We start from the raw sequence: 20,451 nt of genomic DNA, 5'->3' as shown, positions 1-20,451 counted from the left end.
AATCACACAACTTTTTGAGTTGACAATGCAAATTGAGCTACATCTGTTCACATTTTTGGATTTTATTTTATTTTTCATACCTTAGTATTACATCAAGTATGTATATTTTTCCTCAACTTCTTCACTGAGAATAATAATAATTAAAAATAAAACACAAAAAAATAACTTTTTCGTTGCCTTTGAGTTCAACCATGCATAATGACACCTTTATATACACATTTTCTTTATTCACCATATGGAGAAATGGCTTTGATTAACCTAAATCCCTGCAATCTTCACAGGTGTGACTTTGAATTATACAGAGATCAGCTTCACTTCTACAATAACCGTCAATGCAGCATTTTTCCATCAGGGTCTGTGCTCCATTCTTTTTGTCAGACTGAGTTAAAGACTTCAGTGTGACAGTGTTTGTTTGATCTCTTGAAAGAATGACATTGATTGTTTTGACAGGTGCCATCCGAAGGTTTTTCTCACCTGGAAAATGTGCATGAAGAATCACCAGAAAGCATACTGTTGGCAGGTAAAATGTGTCAAAGCATTACTTTAACTGCAGCAGAACTGAATATATCCCAGAATCTGTGATACTCATTAAATCAACTGCCATTATTAGCTTTCTTTTTTTATTTTTTTTTTAAGTAAAAACACACATATAATAAAATATAATATTAATAATTGCCTTGCACCACTAGGCTATTGGTTCAGGGAATCAAATTCCATCCATCCATCCATTTTCTTTACCCGCTTATTCCATTTTGGGTCACGGGGGTCGCTGGTGCCCATGTCCAGCAATCACTGTGCGAGGGGCGGGGTACACCCTAGACGGGTCGCAAGTCCATCACAGGGACACATAGAGACAAACGAGACAAACAACCATTCACTCTCTCACTCTCACCTAGGGACAATTTAGAGTTACCAATCAGCCTAACATGCATGTTTTTTTGGTCTGTGGGAGGAAACCGGAGTACCCGGAGAAAACCCACGCATGCACGGAGAGAACATGCAAACTCCACCCAGAAAGGCCCCTGGACCAGGGTTTGAACCAAGGACCTGCTCGCTGAAAGGCAGCAGCTCTACCAGTTGCGGCACCGTGCTGCCCGGAATCAAATTCATTTAAGTTAAATATTAAACTAAACTATTTTTTTAATTTAACCTTAAAATCAGTTTCCTGAAGCATATGAGCACATGAACTTCACTAACTGTACTTTTTTTTTTTAAATCCTAAGTACAAACAAATGCCAGTAAATAATTTTAATGCATTTGACACAAAGACTTTGTTGATGTGTTTGCAAATTAAGTTTAAACAGTATTTACCAGAACTTGTAGACATTTTGAAACATAAGTTACATAATTCAGGTCAGACAGATGCAAAAAGACAGGAACAGTAAATGAATGTGCTTCTGTTCACGCACGCTGCGTATAAAGAGTCTGTTGAGAAAATATGAACAAAACAAGAAAGTTTAATCTTTACACCTTTACCGTGTTTATCCAGTGCATCCTCTGTGGCTTTTTCCATGTTTTTTTTTTTACCCTCATCTCTTTCTTGTGGGGTCAGAGTTCAGCTTGGAGATAAGGGAAATGAAACAGATTCCTCTCTTACTCCCCGTCAGACTATCTGACTTCACACTGCAGCGATCATTCCCCTCTATCTGTCCCCCAGCGCAGGTCTGTGTGATGAGCTTGAGCAGGAGTCATCCCTCTTGCTGCTTGCTGTGGCTGTTTATGTGTGAGCCTGAGTATGGAGATGTCCTGTACCTGAATCGACTCGACCCGTTTCCAAACCACAACAAAACTGTCCTCTTTTTATTTTATATGGTTCTGAAAGCTTCAGCTCAGCTTTGCTTCTGACTTTGCAGTTTATTGGAAACTGATGGATTCATTCCAGGGTGCAGCCCCAAGCTTCTGTTTGTTTGGGTAACAAATGCCACACGCTGTCTCTGCACTATTTATGCTACACAAATGAGAGCTTTTGTGAATAAATAGAAGAAAAAAAATATGTGAAAAAGACTCTAAAGCCATCTTGGAATATTTGGCAATTATCACACTTTGTAGCTCAGGCTCATGCAGCTGCTTCCATAGAAACTACAGCTAAGACATTTCAAAGAAGGAGGGTATAAACAGCTAACTGACTGTTCCAACTGGGAAACTTGAGATCTCTTGCATAAAACTTTCTGAAAGGTGGCTTCGTTTCTGTGGATGCTGACGTAGCATTATCCAAACGCAGAGTGTGATGCAGTCGAACAGCGACTAATGATCTGTTGTGGTGTGCTTACGCCACAGCTTGCCATGCATTGTCAGCCTAATTTATAATTTTGAATTCTTGTAAGTTCTTACAGGCAACAAACAACTCAAAACAGAATAATTAGGGAAAGAGATGAGTGCAACTTTAGACAAAGTCTTCCCTGGTGCTGAACAGTGAAATAACAAGGATGAACAATTGGAAAGAAAATGTCTGAAGACAGATTGATCCATAAAGTTCAATGGATCATACCAGAAGCTTTGATTCTCAGACACCGAGAAAAAAAAGAGAAAATAAGAAACAGTTATTTCTGCTTGTAAACAAAGGATTATGGGTAGAGTGTGGCTGCTGGTTAGAGAGAAAGAAAATGAGCAAGACGGGTGGTACAGAAAAGGAAAACTGGTGACAATAGAAGCAGAAATATGGGAGACAGAAAACGTAACAAATGAACTGGTGGGTGAAATCAACAGGGATACAGGAAGGAAACAAATATGAGATCAGCTGAACAAAAAATAAATAAATAAAAAGAGGAAAAGAAGTTGAAAAGTCAAAGGGAAACTTTGAAATGTATCAATGGAAGACAGATCTCTAAGTGACATAAATTAACAGAACAAAGATGAAATAATTATAACTACTTATCTAAGTACTTCATTTTTTAGGGTTGAAGTGAAAAAAAAATCAGTTTTTCTTGTATTAATAACATCCATACTTCCCCCTTCTCATGCCTCATTGTCTCTCCATTCACTGTCACCATTCCTCCTGCTGCCTCGGGGATGCAGCAAGTTCGACTACAAACTACATAAAAGATCCCTAGATAGAAGAAGAAGAAAAATCTGGGGATGTTAAAAGTTGCAAATGAATTTTCCCCTCACCACACTCGCTGCTGGATGTCCTTTATTAAGTATGTGCTGTGCACGAAGCAGGCTGAATTATTCATGCTATTGCCTGGCCTAAATGAAATGTTTAGAGTAAACTCAAGTGTTACATCTTAGAGAGTGCCCTGGGCATTGCTGCAAATTAATAAAAATGCTGGTAATACACAGGACACGCACCTAGCCTAAAGGATGAGATCTATTTTTCTGTAAACTAGGATTTGGTGATATTCAAGGCCAAACAATAGTTTTGTTTTTGAAAAACATAAAAAAAAAATAAAAATAAAAAAAAAATCTTAACAATTTGCAGCTATTAAAATTTTATTGTGCTAATATAGTACACAATATCTAATTTGAAGAAAAAAAAACACTCATTCAACACATTAATGAATCTACATGTAGCGGTTGTACTTACAGAGCAGGACAAGCAGGACAGTTGCAGACAGCAGAAGTAGGCTAGTGCGGTGGGAGTGGGCGGAGCTGCAGTACCTCCTGCTTTTTGTACAGATGCACACCTGAACTTTGACCTCTGTGTTGTTGGACAAGGGGGGCACCCCTGAGTCAGTGATGAGCAATGGGAGCTGGTAGTTGGCTTTCTTCAGACTGTGCAGAAGCATGATTTGTGAGTGTGTGGCTGTGAGAGACACAGAGAAGAACTGAGGTTTATATTATTTCACAGATTGTAATCAGCTGTCCATCTGTTCTGCATTAACACCTATTTTATAAAGAGGTAGTAATTGTACATTGTTCTTTAATGTGTTAAGTTTCAACTGCTATGGAAAGGCATTCATGACAAGTGAAGTGGAAATAATGGTGCCACTCAAGTTGCATACGGTTGTTACATTTTCTTGCATCATGCTTTGAAACCACTTAATAAATGGGACAGAAAACACAAAAACTGTTTACTTCATGCTGAAATGTGTCACATGATACAAAGTTCTGCCTTCTTCCTACATTTTTCTAAAACATACCACTGAACATTGTGTGCAAACTGTCAATAAAGTTTCACCAAACCATGAATTATGCATGACTGATGGGCTCAAAGGTGACTGCTGGGATCTGCACAGTCCCTTTGGTACAACCAAACATCTTTTTAAACAAGGAAAGCAGAACAAAACAACACACAGATGTCTTCATCTGCAAGTATCGCAGTGTGGATGACTTTACATTCACAAAGCACCCAACTTTGTATATATTCATGATGGTGGGGATGTTCAAATCTCAAAATAATGGGCACTATACCAAAAAGCATTATTCTTTAATGCTTTATTATTTTTTATAGTTTTTAAAGTTTAAAAGGATCATAAATTAGTTTGAGCTTTGGTGACTGTAAGAGCCAATGGTGGAATGTGGGATTACTTTAAATCTATTGCACACATGAGACTGGAAGCTGAAAACAGGCCCAAAATATCCCATAAAGTAATTTATTATGGTATTTTTAAAGGCACATTTTAAAACAAGAAACAAGAGCTCAAACAGTTTTCAACAACTTTGCTTTTAGTATTTACAAACTAAAGCTCCACATTATAAACTGGGTTGTACTGTATACAACCAAACATACAAGTAACGCTTACTTTGGTTCAATGACAAAGCAGATGCAGATGATAATCAACTTACTCATCTTTGTTTTACTTTGCAGTAGTGACTGACAAGACCTTATGTATATGTTGTACCAAATCATTTGACTCCTGTGATGAGGTTTTTAGCTCTCACCTGCTGTCCTTAACACTATCTATATATTCATATATTACTATTCTTTTTATATTTATTAACTTTTATTATTAAAAAACACAAGAAGACAACACAACACAAACAAATATATGTGAAGATAAATATATCTTTTTGTTAGTTAAATATTTCCTTCTAAACATGAAGTGCATCATTTGGCGCAAATACTTTCAGCACCATGGACAGAGCTCCAGTTGCTCAAGCATTTTCTTTAAAAACTCTAGTTTGGTTACATTGATCTGATGTGGTCTATTATTAGTTTATAACTGTTAAAGATTATAGTAGTTTTATGAGAGATACAGTGAAATAATAAAGCTTTCCTTGTACAGTAAGGTGAAAATCACATTCACATTGTTACTACGCATTTTGAGAAGACCTAGGAAAAGAGCTTCTGGATCAACTCTGAGTTTGATTCTGAACATTAACTGCCCTCAACACTTTTAAAACATCATCACATGGAGCTCCCTGGCAGGAAAAAATAAAATAAAAACTCAGTATAGAAGTCTAGGGCTCATTAGATTTGCACTTTATTTAATTTGACAGAAAACTGGCTTCCTGTTACTATTTTACCTTGTTACACCACTCAGCTCAGATACAAGCTCCTGCACATTCATGTTGCTCTTTTTCTTACACTTTCTGCTTGTAGGTCTATCAAACTGATCACTGTGCAGTCAGGAGAAACATTTAGCTACTGTTTAGTTGAGTGACTAAACTTTTCATTCATGCTGCAGAGATTTGATTTTTTATTTTTTTTTATGTGATTGGTTCTAAAGGTCTTATCTCTGTACTTCTTGTGGTACAGCATATTTTGTTCATTACTGTTAAAAAAAACATGTGAAGCAGAAACAACAAGACTTGATTTTATAATTTATCATTTTTTGGCACTAATTAGAATGGCAGTGAAACATGTTTTAGATATAATTTCAACAGTAGCCTGTAATCAATAATGGTCAAACACACACAAAAAAACATAGGTACTGTTTTTTTCTTTTGTAAAAACAGTTGAGTAAAATAAGGCCTGACAACATATCATAACAGATAAAAAAAATGGTTTGTAAGCTCAATCATCCATGTAAACAACAAAAAAAGGTTAAATCGTGTCATCTTGACCAGTTTCTTTAAGTGAGAAACATTTCGTCTCCCATCTGAAAGACTTGTCAGTCTGCAGCCTGCCAACCAGATCTGTCCCATAAGTAGCCTTCATTGTTGTGTTTCAAGCCAACCTTCTGATGAAATCTCAGAAGCAGGCTCTTAACACATGCAAACAGGACCTATCCATCCAAAACAATCAATCATCATGTATAATAATCAAATGTTTATGACCAACGTGCAACTCACAGAAACAGCCTGAGGACAACCAAGGCCAAAAAAGATCAGAAAAAATGTTTGTATGCTCTATCATCCAGGTAAAAAACAACATGCTCTGTTTGCATGTGTTAAGAGCCTGCTTCTGAGATTCCAACAGGAGGTTGGCTTAAAACACAGCAGTGAAGGCTACTTATGGGACAGATCTGGTTGGCAGGCTGTAAACTGATGAAGCCTTCCGGATGGGAGACGAAACGTTTCTCACTTAAAGAAACTGGTCCAGATGACATGATTTTACCTTTTCTGTTGTCATAACAGATGTTTTACTGGCAAAAAAAAAAAAAAGAAAAAAGTTACACTAATGTATTTTCCAGAACATTTCGTGCTGACAAGGCCAAGCTGTGCCAATTACTGGTTTATCTGTTTGTCCAGCAGCAAACGTACCCAACTATCCAGACCCTGGTGCATAATATCTAATAATAGCAGTTTAAATGTTTGATGACATTTAATCTGGGTGAACGTTGGTTAAACACTAATCTTTTCTAGTGGTACCTGCAAAATTCTGAACTGTTAAAAGAAAAAGCAATTTCTAAACCTCTTTCTTAGCAAGAGATAAATAGTTTTTAGGAAAACCTAAAACAGACTACTGTCTACTGTCCTGTGGAGACATAACCACCAGCACCTCTGGCACTTTCCACATTCACAGAAACAGTTGCATAAACGTATGAGATGAGCACAATGCCAGTCCATATCAGCTGGACCGGACTCTTTCTCTGCTGTCCCTATCGGTCTCCTCCAGCGGTGCTGACTGAGAATTGTCTGTACCGCCTTCTCCAGCTGTCAGTCACAGCTAATACCTCTGGGCAGGTTTTAGCTCTGCTCTGTCACTCAAACACACACACAGAAACACTGCTTTCACTCATGCAATCCTGATTCAATGTCTGGTTTTTGTGTAAGCGTCGCTCTGTTTCCCACATTGGATACATTTTTTTTCTTCATCCTCATCACGAGATGGACATCTGCAGTTAAGCCTGCTCCACTCTGTAATCTGCATGAGCTCAAATCAACCCAATTGTACTCACATGAATTGACTCTTGAATATTCTAGCAGTGAAATTGACTGCAGTGGTTTTGGCTTTTATTCGTTTATTTTCATTTCTGCATTCCCAGGGGCCTTTCTGGACAATTGTGTGTGAATGGCTTTAAAGCTTTAGGTGAGAAGAAAAACAGCATAACAACATGAAAAAGAAAAAGCAATTCAGTGCACTGAGTTTGTAGCGGTTTGCTGTTGAAAAGCAAATAGGTATTTTGATTTTTAACCCTCTTGATGTGTAAAAGATCTGCTGTTTCTATAAAACTCTTTGTGTCTTGCAATAAGTGATCCACTTCCTGTCACAAATGAGTATTAGTTGCATCCAAAACACCCCAAAATATCAAATAAATGTTCAATACTCACAGTTAAGTCTGGTAACCTTCCATGTGTTGTCCAAGCCAGGTTGTTTTCCCAATTCTATCTTAAAGGGTGCCGCATTGGGTGGGAGGTCCTTGTCCCAGCCCCCAACTATGGCAACATTCATATCGTGGGCATCTTCACACACTTGTGCTACTGATGGTATGACATATGGGGCATTGTCATTGTAGTCCTCTAGGTGAATGATCAATGTTCCTGTTCCTGTGGCTGGAGGAGAGCCTGGAAAAATAATAGGTGTATTAGGACAGGGTAAAGGGGGTTGGGGTGGGGGGGTGCTCATTGATTTATTTGACCTGCATGCTTCTAAACATGTGGCAACTGTAAACTATATTGACTTGGATGGTTGTGAAAAGGCAAAATAACAGTATAAGTCCAATTAAACATAAATGCACTTCATAGTGTGAAGTTTGTGAGGCTCTTAGTGTTTTATATGAAAGAGAATAAGAGTTTTACCTGAAATAAAAAAAAACATAGTACAATTTGATCTTTTTTTAAATGAAAAAAAAAGCATTTTAACATAAAAAGCCTTGCTGCTAAGCTTAATTCTCTGAACCAAAACAATGTTTTGTTTTTATATTTGTACATCAGAATGACTGTCTAAAACATAGCTCTCTAGAAAACAAGTCATTGTGTCTAAATGAAACAACATGTATTAAAAAAGTACCTTATTTTTCGGACTAAATAAGACGCACCAGATTATAAGGAACAATAAGCGCAGCAAAACCGTCATTTAAGTCAAACTTTGTTCAAGTCATTCTGAATAACCACAAAAAATTGGTTTGAGGTCAGTAAGCACAACCAGATATAATACAGTGCATTAGGCGCACTTGATTATAAGGCTCACTGTCGATTTTTAACAAAACTAAAACATTTTAAGTGTGCCTTATAGTCCGAAAATTACGGTAGATAAAGTATAATTCAAAAATGCAAAACTGTTTTTTTCTGTTCCATGAGGAAATGAATCATGAGGTTTATGTATTTAAAAAAAAAGGAAAGCATTTTGACCTGTGATTATTAGCATTCCAGTTTTGTTTTTAATTATTAATTATTATTATTATTATTATTATTTGTTTGGTTGTATTTTTGGATGGGATTTCACTTTACTGAAGGATCCTCATTAAAATTACAGCTTGGCTTTTCTCATTTAAGGCTCTCACTTTCATTGTTTTATAGAATAAGAATAATAAAAACAAGACCCACACAGCATTAAATAACAGCTCCAGAGGTCAGTTACCAATTAACACTCACTCACCCACGTATAAAATATATAATTTAAAATCAGAAAATTTAAATTATATATTTTCTTAAATAAAAAACAACAATTCCAAAGACCTCATTTCAAAGTGAAAATGTTCAGAAATTTTGAATTGTGCGAATTAAAGAGCAAAGTGTTGACGTCAGGTTCTCTGTAGTAGAGGTATAAACTTGCATTCAGAAACATTTCTTTCCTTTACATGCACAAAAACTGATAGAATGAAAATGATAAAAAGGAATATTTCAGTAACACTTTATAATAAGGTACACAAAATTTGATTAACTACTAGGGAACACCTCAGAGATGAATCAGGAACAAATCAGGAGTTAATATGTAGTCAACCAGTACTTAATGGGGAACAGCCAAGCCTTATTAGGGGACTACTGGTTAGTTACCTGGGAAATGAAGAGGAACTAATCAGGAACTAATGGGTAGTTAACATGGAAACAAAAAGAAACAAATCAGAAGCTAATGAGTAGTTAACCAGTACTTACTGGGGAACAGTCAAGCCTTTTTAGGGTTCTACTGGTTAGTTACCTTAAAGAAGAAATAATAAAGAACTAATTGATAGTTACCAAGGAAACAAAAGCGGAACGAATCAGGAGATAATGGGTAATAAAATCAGTAATCACTATGAAACATGTTTTTGACAATTACGAGCTGTGACCTCACTGGTGCATTGCTTATTCAGAACTCACATGAAGAATTTCTCCTCTGTCTCTGTGGTAACAAACCAGTAGTCCCCCAATTAGGCTTGGCTGTGTGTTCCCTAGTAAGTACTGATTAACTACCCATTAGCTCCTGATCTGTTCCCCTTTGGTTTTCTTAGTAACTACCCATTAGTTCTTGATTAGTTCCTCTTCATTTACAAGGTAACTAACCAGTAGTCCCCTAATAACCCTTGACTGTGTGTTCCCCAGTAAATACTGGTTAACTACCCAATTAGTTCCTGAATTGTTCCTTAGGCATTCCCTAATAGTTAAACAAATTGTGTGTACCTTATTGTAAAGTGTTACCAATATTTCAATGATAAAGGAATCACAATGTCAACTATGAAGTACAACTTTTAATATATAGAGTGAAACACATCTCATCTCAATATTGAAGCTGCGTACTCGCATACAAATTACAAGCAAATACAGAAAATATTTTGAGTTTGAAATCTCTCTATCATGGTATGTTCCCTGTCTTTTTAATACATGCATGCACTGTATGGTAAAAGTAGTGAGACTTCTGAAACATATAGACATTAATTAGTAATTGTACAGTATGCAGAGTACCCTGAGATGACTTCTGTTTTGACTTGGCGCTATACAAATAAACTGAACTGAATTGAATTCATTATTTATTGGAATAATAGTAGGGTTGTTGTTTGTTTATATAGGCATAAAGATAGCATCTATATGAACACAATCTTGCAGTACCAACCGAGTCCATAACAAAAATGAGATTCTATTGTACGTACCAGAACAAGAATAATGATGATAACATGACATAAAAATACTTCCAACTCTTAAAAACATCAACTGAGTGCAACAAATCAATAGTTTAGGTCAAAACAGAGGACAAAAGAGAAATGAAGCAGTCTGTTTTATGTTTGCCTGTAACTAAAGTACCTTCTGCCTGCTAAATAATGTATGGAATGCTGAAAAAAAAAATCATATCTACAACTGCTGAGAGTGTTTAGTAGATAATCATTACAATCTGTTTACCAAGTTCAAAACTTTAAATTCATTCTCCGCTCTAAAAACCATCAGTGGCTCGTTACTGTAAGAGAGAGGAAGAAATCAAATGTAATGGCGGGGAGTTTGTCATTGCTGTCGTTTGATAGTCGTAGAATGACTACTAACAACGCTCAGCTGTTTCTTTCTGTATGCTGCCAACGAATGAAACAAAACAGCAAACGGTCCTTATTTTCTGGATATAAATATGGCTGTGACAATATCAGCAACTGATCTGGAGTGAAGAGGAATTACTTCACTAAATCCAAATGGGAAATTTGTTCACAAGCAAATCAAAGACAGAAACTCTTTATGGCAGGACTCCAAATAATCCATTATCACTAGAAATGTGAGACCAAGAGAGGGGAAATAGGACTTGTATCCTCTGCTGTCAAAGAGAATATGCAAATTTCAACCCATTTGCAGGATGCAGGGTGTCTCTGTGCTTGGCTAACTTTAAATGAAGCTGTTTGTCTTGCTAAATGAGTGCTCCCCTCACCAATCAGTTTATTTCTCTGCACCTCTCTGCTCCCACTCCTCCTTATCTCCGTTGCATCACGCTTGTGTCATCATCAGCCTGTCTTGGCATCAATGGGGCTTGTCTGCTGGCCTCTACTTCACACCTCTTTGTCATAAAGTTCTGCTAAAATGCACTTTTACTTTCTAGAAGAGGCAAGCACTCCATGGCTATAATGTATATGCCCACCCTCTGAAGTTCAAGCTCAGCAAAACACATACAAAGTGAAGGAAGTGATGGTAAAAAAAGTAAATATTACCTTTTTTTTTTTTCCAGCATTACCTCTTTTTCTTTGTTCAAGATCATAAGTAGCTCATACAAAAAATTAGCAATAGGGGTACATTCTGGGCAAAATCACAGCCCACCATAAGAGCAGCACAGAAAACTTAAGAATGAAAAGTTTATCTTTCTCTAAAGAAACAAGTATCACCTTTAACTTTCATGCTGGAGTTTTAGACTAAGGTCATCTTATGCATGACAGATTTACAGATTTTTTGGTCTGACCTTGAGAATAATTAAAGGTACACTGTCAAGTGATATCTTGTGTGATCTTTCAGTTCTCGGAACATGTGATGTGAATAATTATTAGCTACCAACATATCAGATTTTAGCTCAGTAGCCTATCTGTAAACTGGATGGGGTAGAGCCATATTTGTGTTTTCTGTGGCTAGATAGATGTTAGGACCATTTTAATGACAATCAGTAATAGATGTACACCCTTGTATTACTTTCTAAAATTTCTTTCAAATCCATCCAGTGGTTCACGAGACAATTTGCTAACAAACAGTTGATTCCAATGTTTAATGGCAAAGTTTTACACGCAGAACTTGTGCTGTCAATTGGTCAGAAATCAGATTATAAATGGGGGCTTAACGTCAAATCTTTGCTCAATTTTTGTGAAATTGACTTTTTTTTTTTGGTCCATAACTGATCATATTTGGACAGGAGAATGGAGTAAAAAGTTATAAATTAACTTGGTAAGACAGCTAATCATTTCCTAATGTTGTCTTCATTATGGACATCAGCAATTTTCTTGTCGGCTAACCTGAGATGTTTGGTCAGCTGCTAGGAGCCAATAATGGCTTTGCACTTTAATGCACTTCTCTTTGGCTTCACATTTCAGACGATGTGCTGTTGTTCATTTTTTTATATAAAGTAATTACAGCAAAGGCTCAGAGTTATCTAAGTAGGCTGAAAGCAAACAGGAAGACAACACATTTACTGGTGGTGAGCCAGGGTGTAGCATAATCATTAGATGGATAATTTAGTCTAACTGATACTCATTTTTTTTTTCTTTCAGAAAAAAATAGAAAATTGTTTTATTGTATTTTTTTTTCTTTTCTTCATTTTAATAGTAGGGAAACATTTGCTGTCTTATAAGTATTTAACCTTACTGCTAACGTAAAAAGAAGAGTAAAGCAAGGTGATAAGAAGCATTGTCTCAGAGAGTGTGCAACATTGTTAGATAACTAACTAAATCACTTGATTGTATCATAAATGTTTGCATTGCTAGCACACCCAGTTAGTTTCCACTGGTAGGTAGAGTTTATTTTAAAAGTGTAAAATTTGCATTCTGTCTAAATCTTAAGCCGTGCAGTCATCTCCGAGGTTCTTCTATCCTTATGGTTTGGTAACAGTAAAAAAAAAAAAATCTGTGCATGCAAATCAATCAATTACTATTTAGTTAAATGACAAACCTTTTTGGTAGAAATGAGATAATTGAGGATGAATTATTCTAACTGTAAAATGTAACACTCAGTAGCTAAAATTAACTTTACATAATTGGGGATCGATTCTAATAAATTGCTTTTAGAGCAGGAATTACACTAATTAGAAAATGAGATTAGGTTTAATTGTCTCCATGAAAGCAACTCTTCAATAATAAAAATGCCTTGGAGCCAGCGCAGGCACACAACACCAGAAGCAGCAGAGCTCGGTTCAGTAGATCAGAAATAACCGGCCCACTATTATCAGTTCAGTGCTGATTTACAGAGAATTCATGTATGCTGCTGATCATTTGCAAACTTACTTGTCACATAAAATCTATAGGGAATGTTTTGCTTTTGTTGCCATCATTCACAAACCCAAAGTTATTGGATGTGTTGTTTCCTGGCTTTAAATAAAAAGCTTTACAGATAAAGGCATTTGTAAAAAGTCAAACAGGAAGCTGCTCTGAACAGAGCCTAAATTTAATAAATAAATACACAACTAGCATTCCTTGAAGGAATACATACCACCTGTCCTTATAGTTTTATACGAAGATCATCTTATGTTGAGACATAGCATCTTTAGTCATTTATTCATCTACAACTGTAGATAATGACATAAAAATAACTTTACACACTATCACATTATTGCATCATTATGTGTGATCTTGAATGATTATCAGCTACTACCACACGAGGTTTTAGGTCAATATCTGTCAAATTTACTGAGGTACAGCCATTGTCCAGAGAGATAAAGTTGGTAATCTGTGCTGACCATTTTGAATTGGGTTGACTCCACAGCTCAACTGGTTGAAGATCTACATCCTATGATTAATTTCTAACAGTTTACAAACAATCCATCCAGCTGTTGACACTGTTTCAAATTATTCTCAGCTACGACCTTAGGGGGCTGAGATGGGGTAGAGGTAGGGCAGCCAACTTGGAACCAGAAAATCGCAAGCTCAACTCCCCACCATGCCCACATTCCATTGTGCTCTTGAGCAAGACACCCAATCCTTAATTGCTCCCAGGGCGCCTAAAAAGCTGCCCACTGCTCCACCTGGGTGCATCTCACGTCTGATGGGTTAAATGCAGAGAACTGGTTTCGTCATTGCATGGGAACATACGATGATGACAACACAGCACATTACCTCATCACAATCTAAGTCCTTCATCAGAAATTAATTTAAATCTTTTAAGTAGTGACATATGTTGCTAACGGTTGATTTCAGTAGTTGAATGCAAATTTTTAAATATAAATCTCTTGTGATCAATTAGTGCTATACAAATTGGGGATTAGTTTCAGTTACCAACACGGTTAATTTAAAAACAACAAAAGGTTAAATCGTGTCATCTGGAGCAGTTTCTTTAAGTGAGAAACGTTCCGTCCCCCATCCAGAGGACTTCCTCAGTCTACAGCCTGCTAACCAGATCGGTCCCATAGGTAGCCTTCACTGCTGTGTTTCAAGCCAACCTCCTGTTGGAATCTCAAAAGTAGGATTTTAATGTGCAAAACACACCCATCCAAAACAATAAATCCTAATGTACAGCAATCAAATGTTTTAGGCCAGATTAACAACTTGCTACTCACAGAAACAGCCTGAGGACAACCAAGGCTAAAGTGGTTATTAAATTAATTAATGGTTTAATTCAAATTCAGTATCTGTAAAACAAACGGACTAAAAGCCATTTCTGAGTTTGCCAAGTTTCCTTAGCTGTAGTAGCCATTTTGAGTTAGGCCAACTCCAGAGTTTGTCACTTGTAGACATGCATCCAATGATGACTTTCTTTAGGTTTGATTGCAATTCAATCTGGGATTCAGGAGCTATTTTACTAACAATACAAACAAATAAACACACACACACTAGTGCAAAAGCATTATTGTTCCCCTTTGAGACTTGCCATAAATGAGATGAGGAGTATATTGCATCAAAAACAGTTGAGTTTTGGATCTTTTTATATGTAATGCGATGATGTTAGTGTTGCTTTAAACATATATTTAAAGTTTCAAGTTGAATTTTCAATTTTTGACGGACAGTTTATGTGCATATAATTGGCTGACAGAAGTCGAGAAATCTGAGTTTTATCCCTGGAAGCTTTGCTCTTCTGCTCCATCTTTGTTTTCCACCTCTACTGGTGACTCCTCCACCTTCTCCCCCTGGTTGGTGGTTACAACTGCGCCGTTATCCTCACATCTTCTCTGAGATGAGAGAGGCAAGCAAAGTGATTGACTCCTGAGGCTGTCGGGACTAATCCACAGCTACATGCAACAAACAGCGCTTTCTTTCTTTCTTCACATCTTTTCATCAAACCCCCAAACACTCTTTTGCTCCAAACACTTTGGCTTTAGGCTAATACTCCTTTTTTCTATCTGACAGCCACTCCTGTTGTTATCACATTTTTTTTCCACACATTTTTTCCCTCTGTTAGACGACTTTTTTCTCTTCACTGTTTCAGAGGAGGAATAAAAAAGACAGGTTTGTACCCAGCAGCAGTTTGAAATGTACCCATGTCTGCGCCATCGGTGGTAAGGTGAGCAGAAAATCCATGATCTGTTTGCACGTGGTTTTCCCTCTGGGATGAAATGTGTTGTGGCAAAGATGCTTTATATGAGGAAATGGGGATAGGGAGCACAACAAGTTCAAAAGGTAAAAAATTACAGCCACTCCTCTTTTCATTTTTTGCCAAAGTCACACACTTGATCACATCTTCTGGCAGTTGTCCCAGCCCTCAGTGAATTCGCCTGATAATAACCTGCTCCACTTGTGGAGTTTGTCAAGGACAAAGCTAAAACCACATTTCTTCTAAGGCTACATTATATTGTGTATTAGAATAACCATTACATGTCAGGACAGCTTTGACACAAACATGATCCACTTGGCTAAAAATATTCTGCTCTCCTATTACTTCCACAGCTAAATGAAAGCTGGGGAAAGAAAGAAGAAGAAAAGAAAAACAATAAATAAATAAAAAACAGCTGGTATTAACGAAAACTAGAAGCAAGGCGTGTGCATGAGTAATGAATGAATGAATCATGGTAAAATGTCACAATATTTCATTCGTATAGCTAAAAAGTCAAGAAGACTAATTTAGTGGTGTATTACAGCAACTAAGGCATAAATATGAAAATTTAAAATAAAAAGAGAGATAAGCAAGATAAAAACTCTGCAGTTCTAAAGGGGGTGATTATAATTGTGTTAAAGGTTTAACAACTCTCCAAGTGATGCATATCATTGCATGCAAAAGTTATAAATAAAAATAATGTTGATAATGTGTACATTTATAATAATAATTATTCTAGCATGAGCATTAAAAAAAACATTCATAATCTACTGCAATTTCCCACTTGGTCTGTGAAAATGTGTTGGAAATCACTGCAACTACATCGAAATGTAGCTAAAACCTGCAAACTCAATGAGATATAGACAGACGTAGGTAGGATAACGTTCATTAGTTGGTGCAGCCATCTCAAATGGGGTTGACCCTAAAAGTCAGTCAGTTGTACGTGTACTGCCTACAGTTACTTTCTGGGAATTTCACCGAAATCTGTCTAGCAGTCGTGTTTCGTTGACGAAAAGAGCTAAAGTTTTAAGCAAGGATGCTCTACAATGAGTTATGCTCATGTTGAAGACAATAGCCAGCTAATACCACACCAAGTTTTAGGTCAATATTTGTAAAACTGAGTGTTATAGAACTGACATGATGCTCTTCAGTGCATTGTTTTTATACCTTAGATCTTATTACGGTTTTACATTTTATACTTCTGTTGGATGTAAATGGGACCCTGTATACACATTTTTGTTCCACCACATGTGGTGTGTATGACAAATAAAGACTCTAACGTCCTGTTTGTCATTTCCTCTAAACTGGCTGTGGTGGCCATATTAAATTGAGTTCAGTTTCAATAAATACCATCCAGTGGTTCATGAAAAGTTTAGCAAATATACACATATAATTGATTTTGATAGTTCTTGATAAATATTTAAAAAACCCTAATGCTTTAGGTGTTCAATGGGCATTTTCCTGAACCATTAACATACAAAAAAAATTAGCTTCTTTCTAAAACTTTCTAAGATATAGTTGTTTCTGTTTTAGCTAACGTCTCTATGCTGTGGGGGCTGTTTTAAATTAGGTTGTGTTCACCAAAAGTGAATCTGAATCTGAGATGATGGTGTTTGGAGCCAAGGCCAAAAAGGGATTTAGTAGTTCAGTCCCTTTCTCTTCTTGGTTTTAACTACACTCATGAGGCCAGAAATTTGGGGGTGACTTTTGATTCTGATCTTAGTTTTTCTAAACATTTTAAGAACATCACTAAAACAGCATTTTTGTTTTTTTTCAAGTTAGGAATATTGCCCAAATCAGAGCATTTATCTCTTTAACCGATGCACAAACTCCTATTCATGCCTTTGTCTCCTGTCATTCCATCCATCCATCCATTTTCTTTACCCGCTTATTCCATTTTGGGTCACGGGGGTCGCTGGTGCCCATGTCCAGCAATCACTGTGCGAGGGGCGGGGTACACCCTGGACGGGTCGCAAGTCCATCACAGGGCCACATAGAGATAAACGAGACAAACAACCATTCACTCTCTCACTCACACCTAGGGACAATTTAGAGTTACCAATCAGCCTAACATGCATGTTTTTGGACTGTGGGAGGAAACCGGAGTACCCGGAGAAAACCCACGCATGCACGGAGAGAACATGCAAACTCCACCCAGAAAGGCCCCTGGACCGGGGTTTGAACCAGGGACCTGCTCGCTGAGAGGCAGCAGCTCTACCAGTTGCGCCACCGTGCTGCCCTCCTGTCATTCCGATTATTGTAACTATTTTCTGTTATGCCCAAAAGTTCTCTTAATCGTCTTCAAATAGTGCAAAACACTGCAGCTAGAGTTCTCACAAGATCCCATAAATATCAGCACATCACTCCTGTTCTGTCCTCAGGGCGGCTGTGGCTGAGTGGTTAGAGCAGTCGTCCTCCAATGCAAGAGTTGGGGGTTCAAAATCTACCAGTAGTCACATGCTGAAGTGCCCCTGAACCCCTCATCGCCTCCGATGTGTGTCCTATGAATGTGATCTACAGCACTGATTAGTCTCTTTAGAATGATTTGTTCAATTAGCTTTGTAGAGATCAAGTAGAGTGCTGTATGAATGAGTAAATGGGGACACAGATTGTACTGTAAAGCGCTCTGAGTGTGTTGATAAGATAGAAAGGTGCTATATAAGTACAGTCCATTTACCATTGCATTGGTTCCCTGTGGTTTTTAGAATTTGACTTCAAAATTTGTATTTATTGATTGATTTTTTTAATCCCAGAATGGTCTTGTGCCATCATATCTATCTGAGCTTCTTACTCCTTATATCGCTTCTTGCAATCTCAGATCCTTAGATCTGTTATTACTTTACACGCCCAAAGCTCGACTGGTGACAGAAGGAGGGAGGGCTTTCATGGTCAGGGCTCCTATGGTCATTGCCTTCTTTTAAATCATTAGTTAAAACTTACTTGTATAAAAAGGCTAATAACATCTGAATTTCTTCGTATTTTTATTTTTCACTTTTTCTTATATTGTTATGTATTATAATTGATTCGGTATACTTTAGTGTTTCTGGCGCCATTGATGATGTTTTAATTGATTAATGTGAAGCACTTTGTAACATTTGTTTAAAAAGTGCTATACAAACAAAGTATTATTATCATTATCATTATCATTATAGTTGCTGGTCAACCCACTGATTATTTCTATAAAGTTCAGTATCATATGTTCAATGATATATGAGATGCTTTGTTTTATCAGTATATGATACATGAACTGTTTACTGGGCCAAAACTTACTATCTGAAATTACTTAAATATTTTTCCTATAACCTAAAGTTTGTCTTTTAGTATCTGGAAACTTTTAGTTCCTTTACAACACTGGGTTTCCTCTCTCATGACTGCATTTTCCTGTTTCCTTCTATGCACTTCAACCAAGTGAGCTCTTGTTTCAGCTGTGATACCACACAGAAGCCCACTTCATGTTAAACTTTATATACTACAACACTGATATACTCTTCTCTTATGTACAATAGGCAGGAGTGCATTACACTCAGGATATGATATTTAAGTGCACTGGCAGTATAGATCAGTGTTTTACAGGATTGAAGAAGTCAAAGGTCTAATAAAACATGTTTAAACAGAGATCAGTCTTAGTTCAACTGGACATTTTAGCTTCCATTGTTTAGTTGTATTGCTTCATTTGACATCCAATTCTATTTTCCTTTATTTTCATTATTTATTCATGCATTTATTTTTTTGTTTGTTTGTTTTGTGGGGGTGTTCTTTGAATTGTGTCATTGATTATTCTCCCTTTTAATCATCATTATTTTTTTTTCTTCATTAGGTTGATACTGGGGAAATAACTCGCTGTAAAAAGTCAAATTTTGAAAACAAATACATGTAAACAAGCTAAAAATGTGTCAAATCACTTTAATTGTTACTTTTTTTCTCTTTAAATAAAAAAAAAAAGTGACAATTTTGTATTTTTGATACAATGGAAAAACATCAAATAACATAAAAATAAACTCCCGAGCTTCATAAATCTTTGTGAATTTTGAAATAAATGCATTAAAAACGTTAAAAAGAAGGTACAAAGTAAGAATGTTTTTACAGCTCACTTTACAACCGTGTACCCTTTCTATAAATGTTGTGTGTTAATTCACTAAAAAGATTCTTAGAAAAACTTGATACATTGGCCAGCTAAAATAAAAATGAAACTAAAATGAAAAGCAAAAGATAAGGTGGTACTCGTGGCAATTACAATCATTAAAAAAAAGATTTATCCTAGAAAATGTTTTAAACAACTACAGTTTACTTTAAATGCCTTATGTTTTTTATAATGTGTACATTGCATTTAAAATAAAAAGAGACATAAACAAGATAAAAACCCTGCAGTTCTAAAGGGCATGACTCTAAATGAGATAAAGGTTTAGCAGCTCTCCAAGACACATATTTCATTCAAAAGTTTAAAATAAAAAATAATTTAATGCTGAGAACAGATAGATTTATAATCATATTTGGTCTAGCCTGATCATAAAAGCATTCACAATCTTATGTGATACTGCAATTATCACTTGATCTGTGAGGAGGTGATGGAAACCACTATAACTACACCAGAATGTGGCAAAAAACCTGCTAATTCAACGAGATAGACGTATGGAGGATAACATTCATTAGCTGGTGCAGCATCAAATGGGGTTGACTCTAAAAGTCAATCAGTTGTAAATGCACAGCTCATAGTTCTGAGAGTTTCACTGAAATCTGTCTAGTAGTCGTTTGTTGACTGCAAGAGCTAAAGTTTTAAGCAAGGATGCTCTACAATACCCATCTAATATCACACAGAGTTTTACATCAATATTTGTAAAAAAAAAAAAAAAAAAAAAGAAAGTTTTAGACATTTGTCATTTCCAAGATAAACTGGCTGTGGTATAAATATATTTATACTTTTCACCCTAAATTTCAATGAATAAGGAACAGAAGACAAGTGTTCTTTAAAAATATTTCAGTATTTAATCCCATAATACCTCTTTGAAAAACAACAACTAGAGTTTACTGTAAATGAGTTTTTAGAATGTGTACATTGCTGTGAAGTGCTTTTTGACAAAT

The 20,451-nt window shown here is 36.3% G+C and overlaps 1 protein-coding gene across 1 annotated transcript in view; it reads right to left on the bottom strand.

Moving 5' to 3' along the window:
- cdh13 (cadherin 13, H-cadherin (heart)) overlaps positions 1–20,451 on the bottom strand; it is a 413,855-nt gene that overhangs the window by 18,924 nt on the left and 374,480 nt on the right. Inside the window, exons 13-14 of the mRNA XM_037683165.1 lie at positions 7,597–7,830; positions 3,524–3,742 (exon numbers count right to left, since the gene is read on the bottom strand). Coding sequence (XP_037539093.1) covers positions 3,524–3,742; positions 7,597–7,830 — 453 coding nt within the window. The remainder of the gene's footprint in view (positions 1–3,523; positions 3,743–7,596; positions 7,831–20,451) is intronic.

This window comes from Nematolebias whitei, chromosome 10 (genome assembly GCF_014905685.2).
Source record: "Nematolebias whitei isolate Nwh7 chromosome 10, NemWhi1, whole genome shotgun sequence".
Lineage (NCBI taxonomy): Eukaryota > Metazoa > Chordata > Actinopteri > Cyprinodontiformes > Rivulidae > Nematolebias > Nematolebias whitei.
Note: the sequence above shows the minus strand (reverse complement) of the source record. Positions and strands in the feature narration are given on the sequence as shown.